The sequence below is a fragment of the Anolis carolinensis genome, chromosome 1 (genome assembly GCF_035594765.1).
Source record: "Anolis carolinensis isolate JA03-04 chromosome 1, rAnoCar3.1.pri, whole genome shotgun sequence".
Taxonomy (NCBI): domain Eukaryota; kingdom Metazoa; phylum Chordata; class Lepidosauria; order Squamata; family Dactyloidae; genus Anolis; species Anolis carolinensis.
Window position 1 is genome coordinate 263,549,266 of NC_085841.1, and position 24,029 is coordinate 263,573,294.

Consider the following 24,029-nt stretch of genomic DNA (forward strand, 5'->3'; position numbering starts at 1 on the left):
TGATATTTTACCTGGAGGGAACGTTTTACAACTTTCAGTTGTTTTTCTAGGAAGATCTTATAACTATTTTACTGAAGTCATTCTACAGCTGTTCATTTCCCTGATAGAATCTAAACTAGGAAAAGAAAAGCCCCGGAGGTATATTTTTAGTGTTCAAAACTCTACACAAGAAGTGAGAATTGGCTATGGAGCAGAATCCTGTAAATTGGTGCATTTCAGCCACTTCTTAGTTAAAAATATTATGGCTTACAAAGATATTCTGAATATGATACAGTAATTCAAAAATGTGAGTACTCTTCAAACAAACCCCACCCTACATCATTAACTTGATCACAACTCTGAAGAGGATGAGTCAAAGAGACTGTTATCAGGGTTCATATCTTATGGAGTGTGTCTGTACATATCAAAAGCTATGTCATATAGATGCAAGATCCCTCTTTCCATATTTGCTTAGCCTCAAAGATAATGCCCAAATATGGCAATTATCTTTGTCATAGTGTACTTAGAACATTTATTTATTTAAAGATTTACATTGCAGTAGGTATCACTGGAGTTCAGGAGAGCAGGCAAGTAACACTAATCTTAGCTGTTTGGAACAATTTTAAAAGAAAAAGAATAAATTATAGTTTAAATAGACTTAACCCTATTAAACATTTTAGCAAGGGAAGCTATATTAAAAAGGTTGCAAGTTCAACTTTTAATATGATGTACATTTTGAAAGAAATTATTCAAAACTCCAAGGGTTTATTTAGAAAGTTGTGTTTTTATGAATGAATGAAGCTAGTTTTAGTAGCAGTCAGGCCTCCAGATAAGGACTCGTGTGTCACAATAGAGAAGTGACTCTTGTATGTTCTCCTGCAGAGTGTTGGTCTCACCGGAGAGAGACAGAAGAGAATTACTTGAGCAGACCTCACTCCTATGGCAGGTTTATATAGGGAGAGGCACTCCTTTACACTTCAAAGCCCCAAACTCTTTAGCATTGATTTTTTTAAATCCTCCAAAGAAGGAGCTTCCTCCACACTCCAAGGCAGCGAGTTCCACTGTTGAACAGCTCTTATAGTCATGAAGTTCTTCCTAAAGTTCAAGTAGAATATCCTTTTCTGTAATTTGAACCCATTGCTCCAAGTCCTGATCTCCAGGGCTGCAGAAAACAAGCCTGCTACTTCTTCTTTATGAAATCCTCTCAACCTTCTCTTCTGCAGGCTTAACATACCCAGGTCTTTAAGCCATTCCTCATAGGATATAGTCTCCAGAAATTTGATCATTTTAGTTGCCCTCATCTGGACACCTTCCAGCTTGTCAATATCTCTTTTAAACTGTGGTGCCCAGAACTGAACATAGTATTCCAGGTGAGGTCTGACCAAAGCAGAATAAAAGGGACACTATGACTTCCCTTGTTCTAGACCAGGGGTTCCCAACCTTTGGGCCTCCAGGTGTTTTGGACTTCAGCTCCCACAGTTCCTAACAGCTGGTAAGCTGGCTGGGATTTCTGGGAGCTGAAGTCCAAAACACCTGCAGGCACAAAGATTGGGAACCACTGTTCTAGACCAACTACTCCTTTTGATGCAGCGCAATATCCCATTGGCTTTTTTAGTTGCTGCATCTCACCGTTGACTTATATTCAACTTGTTGTCTACTAAGACTCCAAGATCTCTTTCATATGGATTGTTGTCAAGCCAGGTGTAACCCATCCAGTATCTTTGCATTTCGTTTTTTTCTGCCTAAGTGATCTTACATTTCTCCTTGTTGAACTTCATTTTGTTAGTTTTGGCTCAGCTCTCTAATTTGTTAAGATCAGTTTGAATTCTGATCCTGTCTTCTGGAGTATTAGTTATACCCTTATAATTTGGTGTCATCTGCAAACTTGATAAGCATGCCCTCTAAACCCAAGATGTTGAACAGCACTGGGCCCAGCACCCCACTAGCCACTCTTTTCCAGGATGAAGAGGAGCCATTGGTGAAGACCTTTTGGGTTTGGTCACTTAATCAATTACAAATCCACTTTACAATAGTATTGTCTAGCCCACATTTTACCAGTTTTGTCTGCAAGAAGGTCATGGGGGACCTTGTTGAAGGTCTTACTGAAATCAAGATATGCTACATCCACAGCATTCCCTGCATTTACCAAGCTTGTAACTCTATCAAAAAAAAGAGATTAGTCTGGCATGACTTGTTTTTTAAAAATCCATGTTGACGTTTAGTGATCACAGCATTCTTTTCTAAGTGATTACAGACTGCCTCCTTAATGATCTACCCCAGAATCTTTCCTGGTACTGATGTCAGTCTGGACAGTAATTGTTTGTGTCTTCTTTTTTTCCCTTCTTGAAAATAGGGACAACATTTGCCCTCTTTCAGTCTGCTAAGACTTCTTCTGTTCTCCAAGAATTCTCAAATATTATTGTCAGTGGTTCTGAAATGGTTTCTGCTAGTTCTTTCAATATTCATGGAGTCTGGCTCTAGAGACTTTAATTCATTTAGAATAGCCAGATATTCCCAGACTACTTATTTAAATTTTGGGTTGCATTCCCCCTGATGCCTTTCCCATTCCATATTGCTCAGGCTGAACACTGATTTTCTTTTGGGAGAAGACTGAGGCAAAGAAGGTGTTGAGCAACCCATCTTCTCTCCTGTTAGCATTTCACCATCTTCTCCATGCAGAGGCCCTACCATTTTCTTATTCTTCCTTTTTCTACTGACATAACCAAAGAACCCCTTTTTCTTGTTTTTAATTTCTTTGGAAAGCCTGGACTCATTTTGTGTTTTAGCTTTTTGCACCTTTTCCTTACATATATTGGCTATTTGATTGAATTCCTTTTTGGTGATTTTCCCGCTTTTCCATTTCTTGATCATGTCTCTTTTAAATCTTACCTCAGTTGAAAGTTCTTTGGACATCCATTCTGGTTTCTTTACACTTCTCTTATTTTTTCTCCTTGCTGGCACTGTTTACAACTGTGCCTTCATATCTCATTTTTAAGAAACTCCCATCCATCATTTACTCCCTTCTCATTTAGTATTTATGTCCATGGGATTGCACTCAGTATTTCCTCAACTTTAATAAAGTCAGCTCCCCTAAAGTCTAGACTGTATGCCTGACTTCTTTTAGTTTCCCCTTTTCTCTGTATCACAAACTCCAGGAGCACATCCTACCTAAGGATCCCACCACCCACTCCATTGACTTAAGTTCTCAGTGCTGGCTAGGATCAGATCCAGAATAGCTGATCCCCTTGTTGACTCTTCCACCTTCTGGACAATAAAATTGTCAGCAAGGCAAGTTGAGGAACAATGTAACAATGCAATTGTATCATGTTATTTTTAAATTAAGGATTTTTTAAAAAAAAGTCAGACCTAAAAAAGAGAAGAGTAATAAAAATGCTTAAGAAGCTATTTGCAGCTCTAATGCCCTTACAAGAAAGGCTTGAGTTAAATGACTGAACTTGATTGAGGAAGCCAAGTTCTCTTTTGCTAGACAGCCTGCCAAAGTTCCCTGTTTTTACCTGCGAAGAGCAATTGGGACACATAAGGTTAGCTCTTGCTCTCCCTTACTCCAGGAAGGTTTTTCCCAATGGTCAAATCTCATCTCCTAGCCGCGAAGACACCACTAAAACTGTCCTCACTAAGAGATTTACAGGAACTCTCAACTAAAGGTGTTGAGCTGCCATAGTACTCCAACCAAACATTAATGTTCTCCCAGACACACAGAATAGCAGTTTGCCTGTCTTTGTTTACTTACATTCATCATTTGGGATATACACCAATAGCATAAAAAGTTGATTCTGTTTCAGTGTGTAAAACCTTACAAATCTCAAGAGTTGGTGTTCCATAAAAGAGTGGTTCTCAACCTGGGGTCCCCAGATGTTTTTGGCCTACAACACACACACCCCGTCCGGAAATCCCAGCCAGTTTACCATCTGTTAGGATTTCTAGGAGTTGAAGGCCAAAAACATCTGGGGACCCCCAGGTTGAGAACCACTGCCATAGAAGCAACAACGTGAGGAACTGTATACAAACGTGATGTCATTATAAAGGAGGAATGCCACAAGATATTGTTGCTTTTATACTTGGGTTGTTATCTGCACATAATTCTAAATTTCACTATAAAATTGAAAAACTTGTTCATCCTCCACTTATTCACAATTTTCTCTAAGCATGTAAATGGGAGATCCAATAACATGTGTTTTAAACAGAATTATAGGGACTGACTAGGATGAGTGGAGACATGTTGTTGTGTTTCTAAATGCCTATATAGAAATGACTCAGTGAAATTATTACACTGTTTATAGAGAGAAGGGATACGAACACACATCTGTTGGTAGTGTTGGCAGAAAGCAGCCTCTAGCGGTGATTCATTACAATAGCACTTGGATTGAACATTATGCCTTAGGCACCAGATCCCATCTGAACTTGGAAGCTTAGCAGGGTCAGCAATAGTTAGTACCTGGATGGGAGATGGCCAACAAAAATATTATAGGCATATTTCAGAGGAAGTAATTGATAAAACCATTTGTGAGCTTGCCTAAGTTGAGGGGCAATTTGTAGCAGTACAGATACATACATTTTTAAAAGCGCTTCTTTTAAATGTTATAGTAACATGGAAATAATTCTGTTGCAACTATTATACTATGAGAGATCAGATAATCATATAGAATATTTTCTTAACTCGATATGCCTTGCCCTTTGTTATTCATTTCAAACAATTTTAGAATCCATAAATGAAATGTGATGTAGTCCTAATTCTAGAAAGGCAATGCCTCTGTTCTTCAGAGCGATTGTTGTAAAAGTCAGCTTTCTAAGGAGAGGCTCTTTTTTCTGTGAGTATATGTGCACCAGGAATCTTTGTTTTCTCTTTTTTAATTGTAGAAAAACACAACAGTGAGAAGGAATTCCTCTCTTGGTATTCTCTCTTGCGTTTATTGCCCTTCTGCTCAGATATTCCTTTCATTCTAACAAGTCTGGAGTGAGAAATCTTTACTACTTTAGATATGTTCCTACAACTCCAGTTAGCCTCATTCAAAATAACCAATTGTAAGGAATTGTGGGAGTTGTGGTCAACAACATCTGGAGGACCCACGGTTCCACCCTTCTCCAAATCCAGTCAGTCATGGGCCAGTAAAGTCTCAAACTCTGCCTAGAATACTCCACACTCCTCCTTATAAAACACTGGGATCCAAAACATAAGGGGCAGCTAAGGAGATTCACACTGGAAATAAACATTTGTCCCAGAATGCAGAAATCCTTTACCAGGTTTTGTACATTCTGAAAATGACAACTTTTAGAAACCACCCAGTCATTTTACTTGTTTCTTGTTTCTTTTTTGGTTTTTCTAAAGTGTAAGGGATGGAAGAGATGTTGCAATGCAGAAACTCTTATGATGTCTTTTCTGCCACTTAAATGTATTATATCTGCCTTCCAGATCTTTGGGATGATCTTCACTTGCTGTTTGTACAGGAGCTTGAAATCAGAACCTTACTAGGTCCTTAAAGACCACCCACCTGCTCAACTCCAACACGTTCCATCCTGTCACCCCACCCTTCATCCAGCAGCGTGGAAGACTCACTCTCACAAGGACTTTTGCTGCTTAATGAAATTTATTATTGGATAACCCAGTGCCTCTAACAGAGAAAACAGCTCCTTCCCTTTTATGGCAATTAAGGGGGGGGGGGCTGTGCTTCTTCACCCAGCTGTGTTTCTTTGTGGTCCAAAATAATGGAGACTTGCAAGGAACTCTTCCAAGCCAAGCCTGACCTGGAGTCTGAGAGAGAGCTCTCATCCAGTGCCTCTGTGTTTCCTCTTCAGCCCTTTGAATCAAGATGTCAGCTGTTTCCTGAGGGATGACAGCTGACTTGCAAACATTGGAAGAGGCATATGCAGGGTGTAGGTTTCACTACTTTCTTCCTGTATGCCTGTTTGTAAAACCAGAAGTTTGATGGCAGCTCCACCCCATCCATGGCGGATACTGTTCTTGCCAGCTGCTTCCCATGCTGGACAGTCTTTCACCATGAATTTCCTGAGACTACACCCAAGAGATGGATGAACTAGGCTACCCAACTAAGTCAGCAGCTCTTTTCTCAAAGCCTCCCTCGCTCTTTCCCTCCCTTCCACCAGTTGGACAAAGTCCCTTTAAAATAGAGAGAAGTGTTGTGCCTTTCAAGCTATGTGCTGGAGGACATTTTTTGTTCTCTTAATTAGAAGCCTTAGTCTATTTAATAAAAAAGGAAATAAGAAGAAACCATACAACTCTGGAAGTTTCAATTAAAATGGTTTCCTGCCATTGCAAGGTTGTCAAGGTGCTGTCATGATAAACCCACTTTGTGGAGTAAAAGATGCCCTGACTTAGACCCTTCCCTAGAATAAAGCTTCATTTATTTAGAGAGAAGATAAATGAATAGAAAATAACATTGCTAGCTTTTAAATCAATCTTCAAGGTTTCATTAGCCAGCGATGTATCTGACTGGGCTTGAGACCTAGAACTCGGCTCTCCTATTTCCTTTCTTGGTAATTTACTGAGTGTGCTTCTTTTTTTGAAGTTGACTTAACTAATATTTTTTAAAATATTGGTAGTAAGGCAAACACCAAATTAATTACTTGGCAGGAAGGAGACGAGTGCATGATATCTTCTGTAGCCACAGTGCCTATTTCCTCTTTCATAGAGGAAGTTGTCTTAGGAATGACTTACACCACCAGATTTGCTAGATTTCCCAAAAGTTCCATCTATACCAAAGGTTTTCATAGAACCTGTCTATAGTAGTTATTTTCTAAGCATCCTTTTTATTGTCCCGTTTCTATGGCCAGTGCGAAAATATTGCCTAATTTTAAGTTTTTCTATTATACTACTACCTTATGCTTTGGTTTCAGTACTGGAACGTTTTGGTTAATACCTTTTTCACACTTTCTCTGTGTGTCTAATTCAGCAGTATGTACAAGAATATACTTCCCATAACTTTGAGAATCTACTATACGTAGATAATTGTGGCAGCTTATGTGTTGACATCATTAACTTCTATTCCAGATTGTTGCCTTGCAACTCCATAGCAGACTTTCACCCCTCTCCCCTCTATTTACAGACCTAAGAATGTTAATAAACAAACAGTCTAGATATATTTAGTTTTTCCCTTTGAATGTCAATCACTTTAGACCCAGTTGTCCTTCTGCCATGACCTCATGAGTTTCCTCTGCTCACTAGATGTGACTTTCTTCCATCTGAAATGGTGACAGAAGACCATGTTTATTTTGAAATTATAGGTGGCTTATGGCCTTGTAGCTCTGTGCAGACTCTGGCAGGACAGCATTTCACATAAACATGTTCTTGTAACTAATTTTTAGTGTGGCGTGTGGCATCATTGCCGAGGCATGTCCTCTTGGCTTTGTCAAGAGATCTCAATCTGAGAGAGTATTAAAAAGGCAACTGGGGAGGTGAAGATGAGTCTTTCTAACTGCAATATGTGCAGTATGTTCATGCAAGGGAGAGATTTTGTGCCATTCTCATTGTTAAGGAAGAAAAATATCTGTATTACTGCAGGATAAATTGCTAAATTATTTGTTAATATCTGCATGGTGTTTTCCCTTTGAGAAATTGATGACTAACTACTGACTTAGACATTTGAAACAGTATTTGACTACTGAAGTGTTTGTGTATATGGCTTGCCTTCTTTTTCCCCCTTGTCCTCCTGGGAACCATATAAGAAAAGGAAGTGAGGACCCGGTGTATCAGTTGGCAGTCTGTGCCTGATCCTCTCTTTTCTTCATACCATAACCATGCTTTAAATGCATTTTTATGTTGCTGGTCAATAAAGCTTACATGTCATATTTTGTTTTATTTAATGCTGGAATGAAAACACAAGCAACAGAAAATTAGCAGAGCACATGCTCACTGGAAGGGTGAGCATGAAACTGCAGGGCAGATTGCCACCCATTGCTACCATTTGTTACTCCGTTATTGTGTGCCTTCAACTTGTAAAAGAGATCCAGTATAAGAATAAAGTTCTTTCAAACTCGTTACAGCTTATAATCCAAAAGAAAAGGAAGTTGCAGAAAGGAAAGGTTAGTAATTACACTAAATGGATGGGAAGGTAGCACTGCATTCATTTATTGATTTCTTAACTTGTCAGATCAATAAATGGAAGGCAAAAGATATTCTTATATCTTGCATGTATCTTTTTTCTTTTTCTTTCCATTTCTTGCACACCATATTATGACTTGCAAGACTAGTTCTCTTGTACCCAGCATTATATATGTTGAAACTGTTTCAACATGCCCTCATGTAAGTTTGTTGGAAGAAAAAGGCAGATAGAAATGGAAAGGACCATACAGATGTGATCAGTTTCAAAATGTGTTCTAAATAAGAATAGTAAGGATCTCCTGTAGCTTTCATGTGGTTTTTAAAACCTATTTTTCCAGGGTTGTAAATCTGAACAAGGGGACTGCAGAAGAATGTACCAAATACTCATTAGTGATGGCGCAGGTGACTGGAATATCGTATTTACAATCTCATGTCACACAGCACTACTGGTAGCCTTAGATGTTTTATCTGGGATGAAGAAATTAAGCCACAACATATTGCAGTAGGCTTACTGAAAAACATATTTCTATAGAACAGGGAGATATGTCAGCTTTGTTTTAGATAATCATTGGATTTTGTCCATCCATGTGAGCAAATAATACACTGGATCCGTTCAAAAGTGAAATCTTTACTTTTGTTATTTTTCTCTTATATGACCACTGAGTGGTGTCTGACTACAGTATATAGCAGGCAAAGAGGCAAGAGGCTCCCCCCGCTTTACAGCAGTTTCTGCCTTGAGTCATACAGTGCAAGATAACAATATGGTCCACAGCTACCCTGACCCAAGTTGCATTACCTTCTTTCATCTAATTTAATAATAATAAATAAAACTTTATATCCCGCCACCATCTCCCCGTGGGGACTCGGGGCGGCTTACATGGGGCAGAGGCCCAAACAACATAGAACAAAACATAGGCAACATAATACAAATCACACTATAAAAAGATAAAACAGTAATACAATATATCAATTAAAACAAAAATACAGGATAAAAAATTGCATTTAAAACATAAATGGTAAAATCGTAATAAAAACGGGATAGATTATTAAAAACCCTCTGGGGCTGATTAATTAATGACTCTATCTCCAAAGGCCTGCTGAAACATCCAAGTCTTCAGTTGTTTCCTGAAGGAAGGTAGAGAGGGAGCTAACCTAATCTCCCTGAGGAGGGAGTTCCAGAGTCGGGGAGCCACGGCCAAGAAGGCCCTCTCTCTCGTCCCCACCAAATGCAGTTGTGAGGAGGAAGGAAGCGAGAGGAGGGCCTCCCCAGAAGATCTCAGCGACCGGGTGGGTTCATAGGGGACGACGCGGTCACTAAGATAGTTTAGTTCCCAAGCAAGGGTGTTGGCCTTCATCTCCATGAATACCTGGAAACTGGTCATAGTGTTGAGAGTCTCTGAGGTGGCCTTCCAGCAAAATATGATGACCTGAGCATGGTAACCTCAGCTCTATCTGAAGGTGATTTGTTTACCCCTCTTATCAGCTACAAAGATTTTCAGGACAGTGTTAGCTAAGTGAAAAGATATATTTTCTTAAAAGATTCAGCTCTATCACAGTAAACCAGTGATTCCCAAAAAACTATTTTTTCACATGTTTTGAACGTTAATTCCCAGAAGCCTCAACTGGTTGAACCAATGATCAGGGATTTTGGGAGCTAAAGTCCAAAACAACTGGAAGTACAGAATGGGAAACACTATTAGTTTCCATCTAGTTCAGCACAGCTACTATTTACTAAATTAAGCCATTCATTGTCACAGCATATAGAAACTTTGAATCTCTGTTCGCCAAAGTTAGGTCCCTAACTTTACATAAATAAGTGGTTGGGAGCAAAGCAAACGTAATTTATAACTTTTTGATTTCATCTAGCATAGCATACAGTTAACATTCTAGATCTTTGTGACACTTGGGGGATTGGTCAAAATTGTTTTCACGTGAGTTGAAGCTAGAACAACAGCAAGAACATTCACTGCTGAAAAGATGGAATCCTTGCAGCCTACCGCTGCCCACACCCAGTCATCCAGTTCCATGCTCTCGGTGATCACTAGAAATGTGAAGAGGCCAGTTTCATTGACAGTCATGAAGAAGAAGTAAATCTGCCCACTTAGAGAAATCATGCCTGTATTAAGCTGGTGTTCCCACCCTGTTTCTGGTCAATCTTCATAATTCCTTCACTGGGAAAAGGCAACCTGTAACTTCAGGGCATGAGATCCATGACCTATATCAAAATAACACTACAACTGATTATCTCCCAGCCTGTCACAGTAATGTTAGTGGGGGTGCAGCCACAGTTGGCAAAATGAGGATATTGCCCCCCCCCCCCAAATTCTGACCCTATCCTCTGAACTTTTCTTTCAGTACCACAAATGTCTGGCATTGCAGAGATAGTGAAAATTGAATGTATATTCCTTTGATTACTTTGCTTGTTCTTTTTCTTTGTATGCCTAAGCTGTACAGAAGGACTCCTTTATCAATTGATTCAAAATCCATGGTTTCACTTACCCACATGCCGAAAAAAATATAACTCCACTCCCAAGAAGTGCTTGTGGGACTCTCTAGGTCGTCTAGGGGGATTCTATGGGATGCTTCCAGCCCAAGTATAGTCAAAAAGAGTTTACTATTTTCCGCAGTTTCAGATATCCATGGGGGTGGTCTTGGAACCTATTTCTCCGCAAGTAGTGGCATATTGTATCTCTAAATGTTCCGCTGAATTCTTAAGATACTGCAATACAAGAAAATTGGGGAAAATTCATGTGATGGCACAATTCTTAAAGGAAGCATCCCCCTTTATATTCTTGTGTGAGAAATAATGAGAGAAGGCGAATTGCAGGAATAGAAGGGGGAATCGCTGCACCCACACGCAACCTTTTGACACTATCAAGAGCCAACTCAACACCATACTGACATAACTCTTAAGAGAGAAAGAAATTGCCTTAAATGCTGGTTGAATTGATGCTGCACTGGGCAGAACTGAACTCATGTCAATAGTGATTTATCAGCATTACCTGCTTTATAGAATTACCTGCTTTCCGTCAAGCATTAGAAGTTTCAGAATGGGGACAATCACTGCCTGATTTTTTTCTCTGACAGACAATAAGATGGTCTCAGGTATCATTACTGCTGCAATGGTAATGTATCTTACCATATGCCACTACTAGTCCCTTCCATCTCCCAACTGATTGTAGAAACGTTTTCAGCAACATTTCCCCATCAATCAGTGATAACTACCCTCCCATAATTCTGGTTAATTACTCCAATGCTCTTCCACTTGCAGTAATTAACAAAACTGGCTGTCGAGCCAACTCATTTTGTTGGATTTGCAGTTACTGGCTGTCCAAGGCTGATGAAATATGGCTGTTTCTTTCCCCCCAAACAGATGCACTGCTTCTTTTCTTTTTAAGTACAGGCAAATACTCAACAATTGGAGCTCTATATGGCATGAAGACTATTTACAGTTGGCCCTCCATATCCATGGGTTCTGCGTCCAACTAACTACAACTAAAAATGTTAGGAAAATCTCCTGCACTCATTTAAGTTGTTCACCATTTCGTATAATGGATAGTATTTTCCTACAGCATGATATATAATGGGACAGATTTGAATATCCATGGGAGTTCTGGAACCAAATTGCAAGGGCCCACTGTATTTATGGGTTCATTTCATATCCATGCTTCCTTACTCTTGGAGTGGGACACAAAGTGTATTGAAAGAAAAGAGTAGCGGCTGCACAACAAAACATGGCATGCAGTGCACTAGCTGTTGGTGAACCTAACTACAACAAAAGAAATCTCAGTCTTCCAAACCCGCAAAGGCATAAAGCTTACAAGAAGGTGAAAGCAAACATAGCAAGCATCTCTCACATCTAGTTTACATTAGTGGATATTAAGCGCAAACTAAAAAGATCAGATGGGGACACTGGACCAGATGCACTGTGAGGAGGGGATGCTTCCTGCTTAAAGCAAAACAATGTTGACAGAGGTCCTTCAAGGATCCTTAGTACAAATCTACCAGCTTCCAGTCCCCAGCAATTGATCTGATTTATGGGTGGTCCACATTTCCAGTTCCTAAGAAACCACAGCTATGGTGTTGTCAAGAAAACTCTCACTTCCAAGCAAAGGTATAATTGATCCCCAGAATTTAGAAGGAAATGAAAAGGGGTGCCTGATGGCTGCCTGCTCGGTTTCAGGAAGGATCCCCTTAAACTGAAAAGTTTATTGTTGTTGCACTTGGAACATGTTTTTACCAACACCACACAATGTTCAGATAATCCAATAAGTAAAAGTTTAGTAATAAATATAAAAGGAAAAAGGCAAGTAAAAAAGAAGCAGCAAAAGTACAAGAAGTAATTCCCAATGAGATCAAGAGTTCATCAGCCTTTGAACCAAGGCATTGAAAAGTAATCCACAGAGTCTTAACACAAAGCAAAAGAAACCTCAAGCAAGATACTGTTCAAAAGTTATATTCATAAACATGAAAACAGGAACACAAGAAAGGCAAAACCTCCAAGAACAAGAAGTGATAAACAAGAATCAAACCAATAATCTTAAAATCCAGGAATTTAGGACTAGAAAACTGGGAGCTGTGTCCCCTTTTACAATGTTGTTTTCACTAAACACCTTGAAGCCCAGAAACCACTTAAAAGGCCTCAGTCCCTCTCATGACGTCATTTTGCACACACCTGTTTTTTCTTTCTTTATCTCTGAAAAAACAAGTTTGTCCTTGTTTACATGCTGCCTCCTAATTTCACGGCGACTTGATCTGGAAAACCCTTCATCTCCCACATTTTCTTCTGAAGGCCACTCTGGCCTATTCTCATGGGAACTGATGCCACTTTCTCCCATTGCCTGGGAACAGCCTGGAGATTCCAAAACCTTTCTCTCCAGGCCACTGCTATCTTTTATAGACTCCTCAGACATTACAGGTTGCAACCCATCAGCCCCTTCTTAATTATCTGAGCACTCAGAAAGCTCATCTGATGCTTGCCGGGCTACAACAATTGTCCCATCTGCATACGCTTAATCATTTTCAGAAATTACTCTCTATAAAATGTCTTCATTGGAAATTATGACTCCACCTATTATTATGGCTTTAATCAATTTACACATACTCAGATGAAAAATTTAGTAATAGAATCATAGATTTGGAAGAGACCACAAGGGCCATCCAGTCCAAGGAAAATAAAATACAGTAAAATCACTTATCTTCCTGACTGGACCATGGTTATTCAAGATTGTAGCTATGACCATTAGATAACATAACATCCAGTCCTGGCCTACTATAGAGTTGTGTTGGAGAACTCAGAGATTTCTAGAAAAGTATCCTCTCTAGGAATTTGCTGTGTCTTCTAACACAACTCTATAGTAACTTCCACCAGAGGTTTACTATATAATGGCCTAGAAGATCTAGCAAATTTCTAGAGAGACAATTTCCCATCTGAGCACAGGTAACTGAAACTGGATAAGGCTTCCACGGTTACTGGAATCTGACGGCACTAAAATTATAATCTTTCATATATTCACTCACACACTTTTATGTACATCTACAACTATACTTCTGTGTTCCTATGCATCTGGTGGTGATATCTCCTTTATTATGGGAAAACTCTAAACAGTAAAATGGTATTTTGCACAAAAAGTACAATAATCTCATAGCCTTTAAATTTGACTAACTATACCTAGTATAGGAAAACTACCTTCCTGTCTCTCTAGCTTGCACTCAGACTCAACATTGAGCAGCCAGAAGTTCAAGCACTTCCCATTACAGTTTTTAAAGACCCCCTTCCAGCTCCTTTCAAAAGATGCTGTTCATAGTATATTTCATCCCCTTTACCTGTTGGGGAGAGTGGAATGTGCTCATATTAATGAGCCCTCGGTTTCACAGAGGAAGTCACAGAGTCCTGTCTCCTGTCCAAGGCTTTTCTTCTTCCAAACTGTCAGGGTTGTCACTGAACAGTCAAGGCTGTTAATGCAACCTGAAACAAAACGAAGGCTGATGCAACACTCTGGAAAATAGGAACAAAATCAGACAAACACACATCCTTGCTCTTGTTTCTGCTAAGGTCAGGAGACCTGCCAATCTTTTAAATCAATATAAGTCATATGTACCACATCCACCTCCTGGTAATTAAAATAGTTTTGATGGGAATTTTTTCTTGAAAAATGTAATCACGGTAAAGCATTTGAATGTGTCAATACAATAATGAGATGCTTCTGTGAGTGTTATGGGTTCAATTCTCTGCTGCAGAGAGGTTCCAGGATTTCACTCTGACAATACAATGTGCCCTTCCCCCCTAAATGTACGCACTCTTTAACATTTAATAGTAGCTATGATAATAATTTGAAGGCTAAGTATACATATTTACATTGAATAATAATGTTATAATGATTTAATCAGAGTTACAAATTCCATCCTAAATTTCAATTTTGTGTAATACATTCAAATAGTCATCCCAGTGCAGCAATGCACTACTTGTATTGTCGAAGCATAGAGTTAAAGGTTTTCTTGGAATTTCACAACATGTCTCTTACTGTAAGTTTTTATCCTGTTGTGGATATATACATTTCTTTTTTTTAAAATGCACACATGTGTACCCATACCAAGAATTATAAGCTGTTAATGGTATATAACTTCTCCAGGACACCCTATATATATCTGGCATACATTTTGTTTTGAAATGTCTTTCAAGTAGACTTCAGGAGGTCTGGATTATATGATTTCACAGTATATATTTAAATAAAGATATGTGTGGGAGCTAGTGCTCGTAACAGCTGAGAAAATCCATCTTAAATTGTTAAATGTTTATTATGAAAATGACATCTAAAGATAGATATATCTTTCTAGATACACGACTTTGAGAAGTAGTGGGAGGAAGTGAAGCCACCTTCAGATTATCAATCTCAGACAGAAGGGACAGATTAGAGTCGAGGGAAGAGGGGATACAAGAAGAAATGCCAGCTATCGCACTTCACAAATATATCTGCTATAGGCACACACTCTTTCATAGAGGTGTAATTGCACTCCACTTCCTGCAGTAAAACTATTTCCAGTCATAATGTATGTGCTTCTCATCCTGTTAAAGAAAAATCAGAAGGTATGAAACAGAAAAATTCCTTGTACAGACAGCTTATTTTTTTTAGTGTAAAAGAAAATGCCCCTATAAAATGTTTCCAACCACTATATCTTTAATTGACTAGCATACCTGCAAGCATGCTTTTACTTTTCTGTGTGAAGAAACTCAAAATCCTTTCATGTTAGAAGTACATTTCTCAGTTAAGCGAGGAAGACTAATAAGGTCAGAGGAGGGTTGGCAAGAGTAAAATGATTTATTTCACTTTCCTAGCTGGCTGCATTTCACAATACCCTTCTGTCTCCCATGTTTAGATCACGGTAGCAGCTGTGTGGATGTAGTGGTTTGAGTGTTTGACTCTGGAGATGAGGGTTCAATTCCTCACTAGCTATGGGCAGAATGACATAAGCTGGTTGCTCACTGGGTGGCCTTGGGATAATAATAATAATAAACAATAGACATTGACAAAATTACGATCTGCCAACTGCAAAAGGCCACCCCACTGGGATCTGCGCACATCATCCGAAAATACATCATGCAGTCCTAAACGCTTGGGAAGTGTTCGACTTGTGATTTTGTGATACGAAATCCAGCATATATACCTCGTTTGCTGTGTCATACTATGTCGTTGTTTCAATAATAATAATAATAATAATAATAATTTTTATTTGTATTCCGTCCTATCTCCCCAAGGACACTCACACACTCTCATGCCCATAAAGCCCCATCATATGGTCTCAGGGTCACCAGAAGTCAGAAACAACTTGAAGGCACATGACAATAACAAAAACAAGCATCAGTCAAAATAGATGATGTAGAAATATAAGACCAGTCTATTTATGAACTTCCCCACAAAGTATATAATATGGTATATTAGGTCTGTTAGGACCTCATCAGACACAGAGAGGAGTATCTTCTCCCCGCTTCTCTCTGCTGCCGGAATGAAGTCCCATGGAGCCCATCACATGATGCTGAGCAGCTTCCAGTGGGAGTCCCAGCAGTGGAAAGAAGTGGATCCCAGCTTGCCTCTGGAAGAGTTGCTTGCTTACCTGACTCCTCATTGAAGAAGGTGAAGAGGTAGCAGGGACAGATGAGGAAATGACATGGGAAGAAAGAAGATGGACCCCAACGGGAGGAAACAGAGCCTGATGGTTCTCTCCACTGTCCCACACTTTTCCCCGCTGTCCTCTGTTTTACCCATGCCAATTTGATGAAGTTCTTACTCGCAGTATCACAAAAAGAATGTTAATTACTTGCTGTTAGTTGTTGCTGTTGTGTGTCTTCAAGTCATTTCTATCTTACAGTGACTCTACAGTGGCTTTATCATAGGAATTTCTCAGGAAGATTTCTTCACAAGAGGTTTGTCTTTGCCTTCCTGAGGCTGAGAGTGCAATTTGCCCAAAGTTACCCAGTGGGTTTTCATGGCAGGGATTCAAAGCCTAGAATCATATCTCTTAGACCACTACAGCATGTTGGCTCCCTTGCAGATTGTTTCTCCAAGGCCTGTCTTCCAGATGGATCTTTGACATGGAATTTGTCTCTGGCATGAGAAAGATGGTTTTCCAAGCCAGTCTTTCCGGAATGCCTTTAGCTTTGACAACTACTAGTGAGGATTCAGGTCTTAGTACAGGAGAACATTAAAACTGAAAAGAACAATATCTAAATGAAGCAACTACACATTGTCTAAATCAATACCAAGCACCTCCCTGTGGCCAAGAGATAAACATGCCCTCTGCCAGTCCTTTGAGAGCCACATTTACCCTGTATCTCCAAGGTTGTATAATTTTAGCATTGAAAAAAGCCCCATATGTCTTCTGTGGGCTGGGGGGATTTTTTCAGGCTGATTTTTTTTTGCAATATCCCAGTGCCTAAAAACAGCAAATTTGCCTCTCCAGTATCTCTTGAAGGGCCTGATGAACTTACTCAGTTAATACTGCTTTAAAATTGTGGTGCATAGTAGCAGAGTCTGCTAGGCTCCTGGGAAGCCAGATGTGGCTCAAAGGCTACCCTTTCTCCAGCCCTGGTCTAAATATAGTTTCATTGCAACAACATTTTTGGGATGCAGAGAAGTGAAGATCTGTAAGAAGGGAAGTGACAGCACAAGCAGATGATAACTAGATGGAGCCAAAGTCACTCCAGGAAGGCTAGTTTGGAAGATAATCAGTCTTATGGCCCAAGATAAATTGCCAAGCCAGGCTACCTTGAGCTCTGATTATCCATCTGGAAGCCAGGGCATGGCTCTACGCTGAAAGCTCACGGAAACATGAGCTAGAATCCTTTTGGCTAGACCTGCAGATATCCAAGATGAAGGTGGTAGTAGTGTCAGGAAGGAGAACAAGCTACTGAGAAGGGTGAGGAAAAGAGAAGACACCCAGCAGCAGTGGCAATTGGAGGAGAGGGGAAATCATGGAATAGGGGGCTTGGACTTCCTCCTGTGATACACACAGTGCTCACGCTTCTGTTAGGGCAACATCAGAAAAACTGCCATGTAAAAGTATCATGACTTTTCAATAATGAAAGTCAATTTTTAAAATGTGGGAGGCCAGGTCAGGAAGGCTTTTGGCCACATTCCTAGGCATCTACTGTTGCTGCCTGTGGCTATCAGCTGAACTCCTGCAATTCAGGGCAATCATTTAGCAGTGCTCCAAAGAGGCTGTGCATGGATTTTGGACCTATTCATTTCTCTCCTTGGAAGAAGGCCAAGGTACTGAGCCCTTTAATGAAGTGTAGCTGCTTTTGAATAGCCATGTCATCAAGAGAAGGCCAGGATATGTTGGTGGCATCTTGTGATTTAACAGCGGTGTGGAGGAATAAGCAAGGATAGATGAAGCATCAATGGAGTCCAAAGAAAAGGTCATTTGAGAGGGAGGAGGCCACGAAGTTATTCTCTCAGATTCACTAAAATCACACAAATAACAGGGACGGCCAGTTCCCAGCACAGAAATTCACTTAATCACATTTCACCCAGACCTGTGTGGCCAGCACAAAGTTTAAAATCACAAACCTTTGCCACTCTCATTTGCTGCAAAAGAAATACATTCCCCTTAACCTTGTTAAGTTTCCTACAGACATACACACAGAGAGGCCATTAGAGCTCGCAGCTTTCACTCCCTGGCTTTTCTAATCACTCCTATTGCAGACAAAAAGACCTTTTGAGAGCAAGGCACTTTGGAGCAGCAAGAAGCACATTCTCGGCAATAACAGGTTCCTGCTTTGCTGCGATAATGATCTCTCCAATTTAAAGAGTCTCCCCCCAACCAACTAGCTATTGCCACCACAACCAGCTTCTGCCATTCTGCCCAGACTCCACGGGAGGAGAACATTCCTCCTGTGCATCGAGAAAAACAAGTCATTCTCCCTATTTTCAGTGGGGAAAAATTCAGCAACTGCTCCTGCTGAAATCACATGCTATTAAAGGATGTTGAAAATGAGGAGATTCTGCAAATACATTTATATAATAATTTGGCTCTCCCAAGTTCAACAAGAGTCCTGCTGTGGGTTTCATGGTGCTATGACCTACATGCAGGTCATGCTTTGTTTCATGCAACTGATATCCTGCATCTCATCTATTTTGCCATGGTCATTAGTTTATTTGTGAAACAGGTTTGTATCCTGCCTTTTCCCATGTATGTGGCAACTCAACTGTTTATTTCCCTTTAAATCAGGCAAACTCAAACTGTGGCCCTCCAGCTTTCTGGGCCTCCAAATCCCATTTGCCCTTGCCAGCTTGTTCAATAGTCAGGAATTCTGGGAACTAGAGGCCCAAACAGCTGGAAGGCTGCAGTTTGAGGATGCCTGCTGCATCGCCCAACTTCCCCATTTGGTATTTGGTTTCCTATCTCTGGTGTAGCACATTTATACTAATCTACACAGTTGAGAGAAACACATGGGAAATATCTAAGATTTAAGAAATGGAAATCACACAACCAGAAAGTATTTTTAAATTTAATGAAGAGAAAAATAGTCTTTCCTGTGGAGGAACCTCCCCTGCAGCTCACAACACCCAGCCACAGAAAAAGAGCTGCATCCCCCACCCCCAAGGTATCCATCAATACAGAATGGGGATCTTGGGGTACGGGTGCTATTGAGAAATTGATCATCTCCTCTAGAATTAATAACTACAAAGTTATAATATATTTTTAGAGCTTGGTTGGATCTCAGCCAAGCTCAGCCCCAGCCCACCCACAAACATTCCTGGGAGGAATAATCTGATCAACTCTCCTTTTGTGATTCTGAGGAAACCCCTGGAGCCAAGATGAGACTATGACTCCCAACATCTTAAGATTGATCTTTCCCTCACCTCCTGAGCCCCACCCTCTCAGGCTCATGATAAATAAAAAGATACACTTCCCTTAACCTTGTCACCCCAAGAAACACCTACCTACCTAAACATACACACACAAAATCATAAACAAAATAGACCCTGCTCTTTTCCACTGGTTGTCTCTTTCTTTTCCCCCCAACTTCTTCACTGTTGCAAAACTTTACATAATCAATCTGCCAGCTTTAATATGTTATCATTCTATTTCTACAACTGAGCCCCTGTAATACAGTGGACGAGGGACTGAAGGATATCAAATATCATAACTTATAGTGCTTATGTGACTTTGGACAATGGGGCTGTCTTGAGAAACCACACAGATTCTTCCAGTGGACTCCCTGCTGAGAGACTGATTGACAGCAACCCAGGACCCAGGACTCATCAAGGACTTTGTTTATCCACTTGATTGACTTTTCAGGTTCCCAAGCCTCACGTTTTGTGTAGGGATTATTCCAAGCTTCCAAAGTCAATTAGTGTTAAGTACCCATTCTTTCAAGTCTGGACAATGAAGCCCACACCCTCAGAGGTGAGCACAACAACAAATCTTTAATTTTGAACCTCACCAATCCCAGCTGTTCTCTCTTTCCACCCTTGTGTGTGATGTCAGGAGGACGTTTCTCTCAATCAGAAGGTGGATCCTAGGAGGCATGTCTCCTGACCAACCTGGGACTGAAGTGGGAGGTTTGAATAGATGCCAAACTTTATAAAATGTGCTGCACTTTTCTGTATGAGTTATGTCAGTTCTTTTGGCAATCACACGGTTCTGTCATCCATCTGGCCTGATGAATAAATTTTTGTTATTGCCTCCCAACCTGATCATGTTTTTCCTGGCTTTCAAAGTAGCATGGCAAGCCATGCAACAAACCTACACTGCCCCCTGGTGGCAGGTAGTTGATTTTGGTAAGTGGTGCACTTCTCAAAAGGTAGTTTTGTGGGGACATTTTGTTATTGTGTGATCAAAGGTTATTTCTGACTTGGGTAATGTCTCCAAAAGTGTATTGTAATAGCATGAGGAAGACATATGCCATCCTAATTCATTAACAGGATGCCAGCCAATCATGCTTTTTGAGAAAAGCAGATTATATGACTGTTTATTCAGTCATTCCAGACTCCCAAGATGTTTTTATTCCAGCAGGGGAAAAGTGTGTATATAAGTGTGTGAATTACCATTCCTAAAACCCTTAAGGAATGAGAGTTAATCTTTAAAATAGGCTGCAGGGACCTCCTAATTTCTTAAGTTTTTTTAAAGTACACACTTTTCAAAGGCAGAAATAAGACTTCTGGCCAGTTCTGGTTTGGTTTTTGGCAACCTTTCTGGAAGGTCCCATGAGCAAAGATTTGTTTGCTGGACTGTCTGCAGCTCTCGAATCCTGTTATATGTCAAGGCTGTGAACAAATCTTGCCAAACCCCCCCCCCCCCCCCCATGATAGAGTTGCCATTAATTGGAAACAACTTGAAGGCGTACAGCAGCAGCGCCTGCCTGTTCTGTATGAAGGAAGTAATTAGATATGTAGCCAGATAGGCCTCTTTTCTTCTGTCCAATTTCTGTTCCTCCACCTTCGAAGCCCCAAAAACCGCTGGGCCCTGCCCTTTGCTGTTATCAGCATGTTGTCTTCCATCCCCACCCAATCCTTTTTCTGTTTTGCTCTAAAGAGAAGGCAATGCTCTTTCATTATGCATCCCCATGCTGGTTGCTATTATGGAGTACTTTACATTTACTGTATCTAAATTAAATCTCATCCCATTTAAACTCATCCATTTGGCTGAGGTCTTTCTGTCACTAAGTGATTCCATTTATCTGCTGTTTTTGCAAGTCCTCCTTGTTTGATCCACAAATGTAATCAATATTGCAATGTATTTTCACCTCCAAAACCACTAATGAAGATTTCAGGGAGCAGCTAGTCAGAGACTGACTGTGTGCTTCCTGCCCCTAATATATCATGCCAGGTTTCAGAAGTGTTCGGCATAATTGATTGTGGACAGACTGTCAGCTCGCTCTCTAGTTGCATCCAGCAATGATTCCAAAGAGAACATTCCAGTGATGTGTCACAATTTCAGATTTGTCAATCTTAAGTAAAGCAGAATTAAGACTTATAAAAATTACTTATAATTATTTCTCACTCCTCAGCCTCCTGAATGCTATTAATGTCAATCAGACTAGACTCAACAAATCAAGGGGATTCATTTGTTGATTTGACTGATTGTTCAACAGCTTGTTAAAGAGATATGTTGTGGCTGATACTTAACAAAGGATTAAGGACCCAAACTATCCTGCACATACAGAGTCCTTTCAGACTACATACATATAATGCTATGATTTCACTGTAACTCCTGTGCCAACATCCTATGGAATCCTAGGATATGAAGTTCTGGGAGATATGAGTAATGAAAGTAATGCCTATCAGGCCATAACTCCTTTTTTAATCACATGAGATCTATGCAACTACAGTAGAGTCTTGCTTATCCAACCTTCACTCATCCAACATTATTATCCAATGCAGTCTGCCTTTTAGTAGTCAATGTTTTTGTAGTCAATGTTTTCAATACATTGCTATGCTCTGGTGCTAAATTCGTAAATACTGTAATTACTACATAACGTTACCGTGTATTGAACTGCTTTTTATGTGGATTTGTTGTAAAATATGATGTTTTGGTGCTTAATTTGTAAAATCATAACGTAATTTGACGTTTAATAGGCTTTCCCTTAATCCCACCTTATTATTCAACATTTTCACTTTTCCAACGTTTTGCCGACCTGTTTATGTTGGATATGGAGACACATCATGCGACGTGCGGGGCTTGAGGAATCCAAGGCTGGAGTTAAAATTGCTGGAAGAAACATCAACAACCTTAGATATGCAGATGATACCACTCTGATAGCTGAAAGTAAGGAGGAGCTGAGGAGCCTTATCACCAAGGTGAAAGAAGAAAGTGCAAAAGCTGGGTTGCAGTTAAACATCAAGAAAACCAAGATTATGGCAATCAGACTGATTGATAATTGGCAAATAGAGGGAGAAAACGAGGAGGCAGTGACAGACTTTATATTTCTAGGCGCAAAGATCACTGCAGATGCAGACTACAGCCAGGAAATCAGAAGACGTCTATTTCTTGGGAGAAGAGCAATGGCCAACCTCGATAAAATAGTGAAAAGCAGAAACATCACACTGGCAACGAAAGTCCGCATAGTCAAAGCAATGGTATTCCCCATAGTAACCTATGGTTGCAAGAGCTGGACCATAAGGAAGGCTGAACAAAGGAAGATAGATGCTTTTGAACTGTGGTGCTGGAGGAAAATCCTGAGAGTGCCTTTGACCACAAGAAGATCCAACCAGTCCATCCTCCATGAAATAATGCCCGGCTGCTCACTGGAGGGAAGGATATTAGAGGCAAAGCTGAAATATTTTAGCCACATCATGAGAAGACAGGAAAGCTTGGAAAAGATCATGATGCTGGGGAAAATGGAAGGAAAAAGGAAGAGAGGCCCACCAAGGGCAAGATGGATGGATGGTATCCTTGAAGTGACCAGCTTGACTTTGAAGGAACTGGGGGCAGCAACAGCCAACAGGGAGCTCTGGCGTGGACTGGTCCATGAGGTCATGAAGAGTCGGAGACGACTGTGTGAATGAAGAAGAAGAGAAGGGGACTCTACTGTACTGTGATGACTCATGGGCCATGTAGTCCCGTTCCTAGCGCTGTTGTGACAGATGAAGAGGAAAACTTAGGTTTTCCTCCGTTTCAGTCAGAATTGGAACTTTCTCAGCCAGAACTGGAACCCTTGCACCTGCAGGAGGTTTGCTTTCCAGAAGTTTGCCAAACAAGCCCTGAGCCAAAATCTCCCCCTTTTTCTCGCCGTGATTATTGTCAACAACAGAGAGGAGCTCAACAGGCTAATCGCAGAAGCCTGAGAATCGCGGCCAAACAAATGGTTGATTAGCCTGCTTCCCATGAGAAACTTTAAGGAGTCATGCATCTGGACCCAGAGAATGGCTTTCGCTTCTGGTTCCCCAGAGAATCTGCTTTTGGCGGGAAACCGAGACCCTACTTAGGTGTTTTGCCCTCGTAGGAATCTTGCGGAGTCAATTCGTCAACTACGGGAGTAGGTTGTGTGTGGACTACGCTCCCGTTTCCAGCCTTGCTTTGCTTCCCAGGACCTTGTTTTGCTTCGCGGACCCAGCCTTGCCTTCCTTGACCTCGCCACGAATTTACCACGGATCCTGTTTTTGCTCCTTGTTCTTTGTTGCCTTGAATTAAGCCTTGTATCCAAGAATCAAGTTATTACCTTGCCTTGCCTAAGTTTCATGGACTTAAGGACCTTGTCTTCTCCCCTCACTTTGCTTGGCAAAGTGAGTGTTTCGGTTATTGGATTACAACTTTGGACCTTAATATCTCATATTGGACATTGTTTCTCTGGACTAATTTTGACCTTTCCTGAAAGATCTACTTCTGAACTATTTTCTACACTTGCTTTTATTAACTTTATATATTTCCTCAATAAAGATATTAGATAGATTCTGGCCTCTGTGTATGGTTATTGGTGCTCTGCAGCCTGGGTCGTGACATGTACATACATATATAGCTTTTTTTCCCA

General features: G+C 40.4%; 1 protein-coding gene and 1 long non-coding RNA gene across 5 annotated transcripts in view; one reads left to right on the plus strand and one right to left on the minus strand.

Moving 5' to 3' along the window:
- The window catches only part of cd151 (CD151 molecule (Raph blood group)), a 46,196-nt gene extending 38,393 nt beyond the window's left edge, over positions 1–7,803 (plus strand). For all 4 annotated transcript variants that reach the window (XM_062967598.1, XM_003214773.4, XM_062967600.1 and 1 more), the window contains one exon: positions 5,411–7,803. In XM_062967598.1, the coding sequence (XP_062823668.1) occupies positions 5,411–5,470 (60 nt within the window). In that variant the 3' untranslated portion in view covers positions 5,471–7,803. The remainder of the gene's footprint in view (positions 1–5,410) is intronic.
- An 861-nt stretch (positions 7,804–8,664) lies between these two features.
- Positions 8,665–14,035, minus strand: LOC134295358 (uncharacterized). Its single transcript, XR_010001903.1, has 2 exons — positions 13,883–14,035; positions 8,665–10,775 (listed from the first exon to the last, which is right to left on the minus strand). It is a non-coding gene; the product is annotated as an uncharacterized LOC134295358 (long non-coding RNA).
- Positions 14,036–24,029: the final 9,994 nt, after the last annotated feature.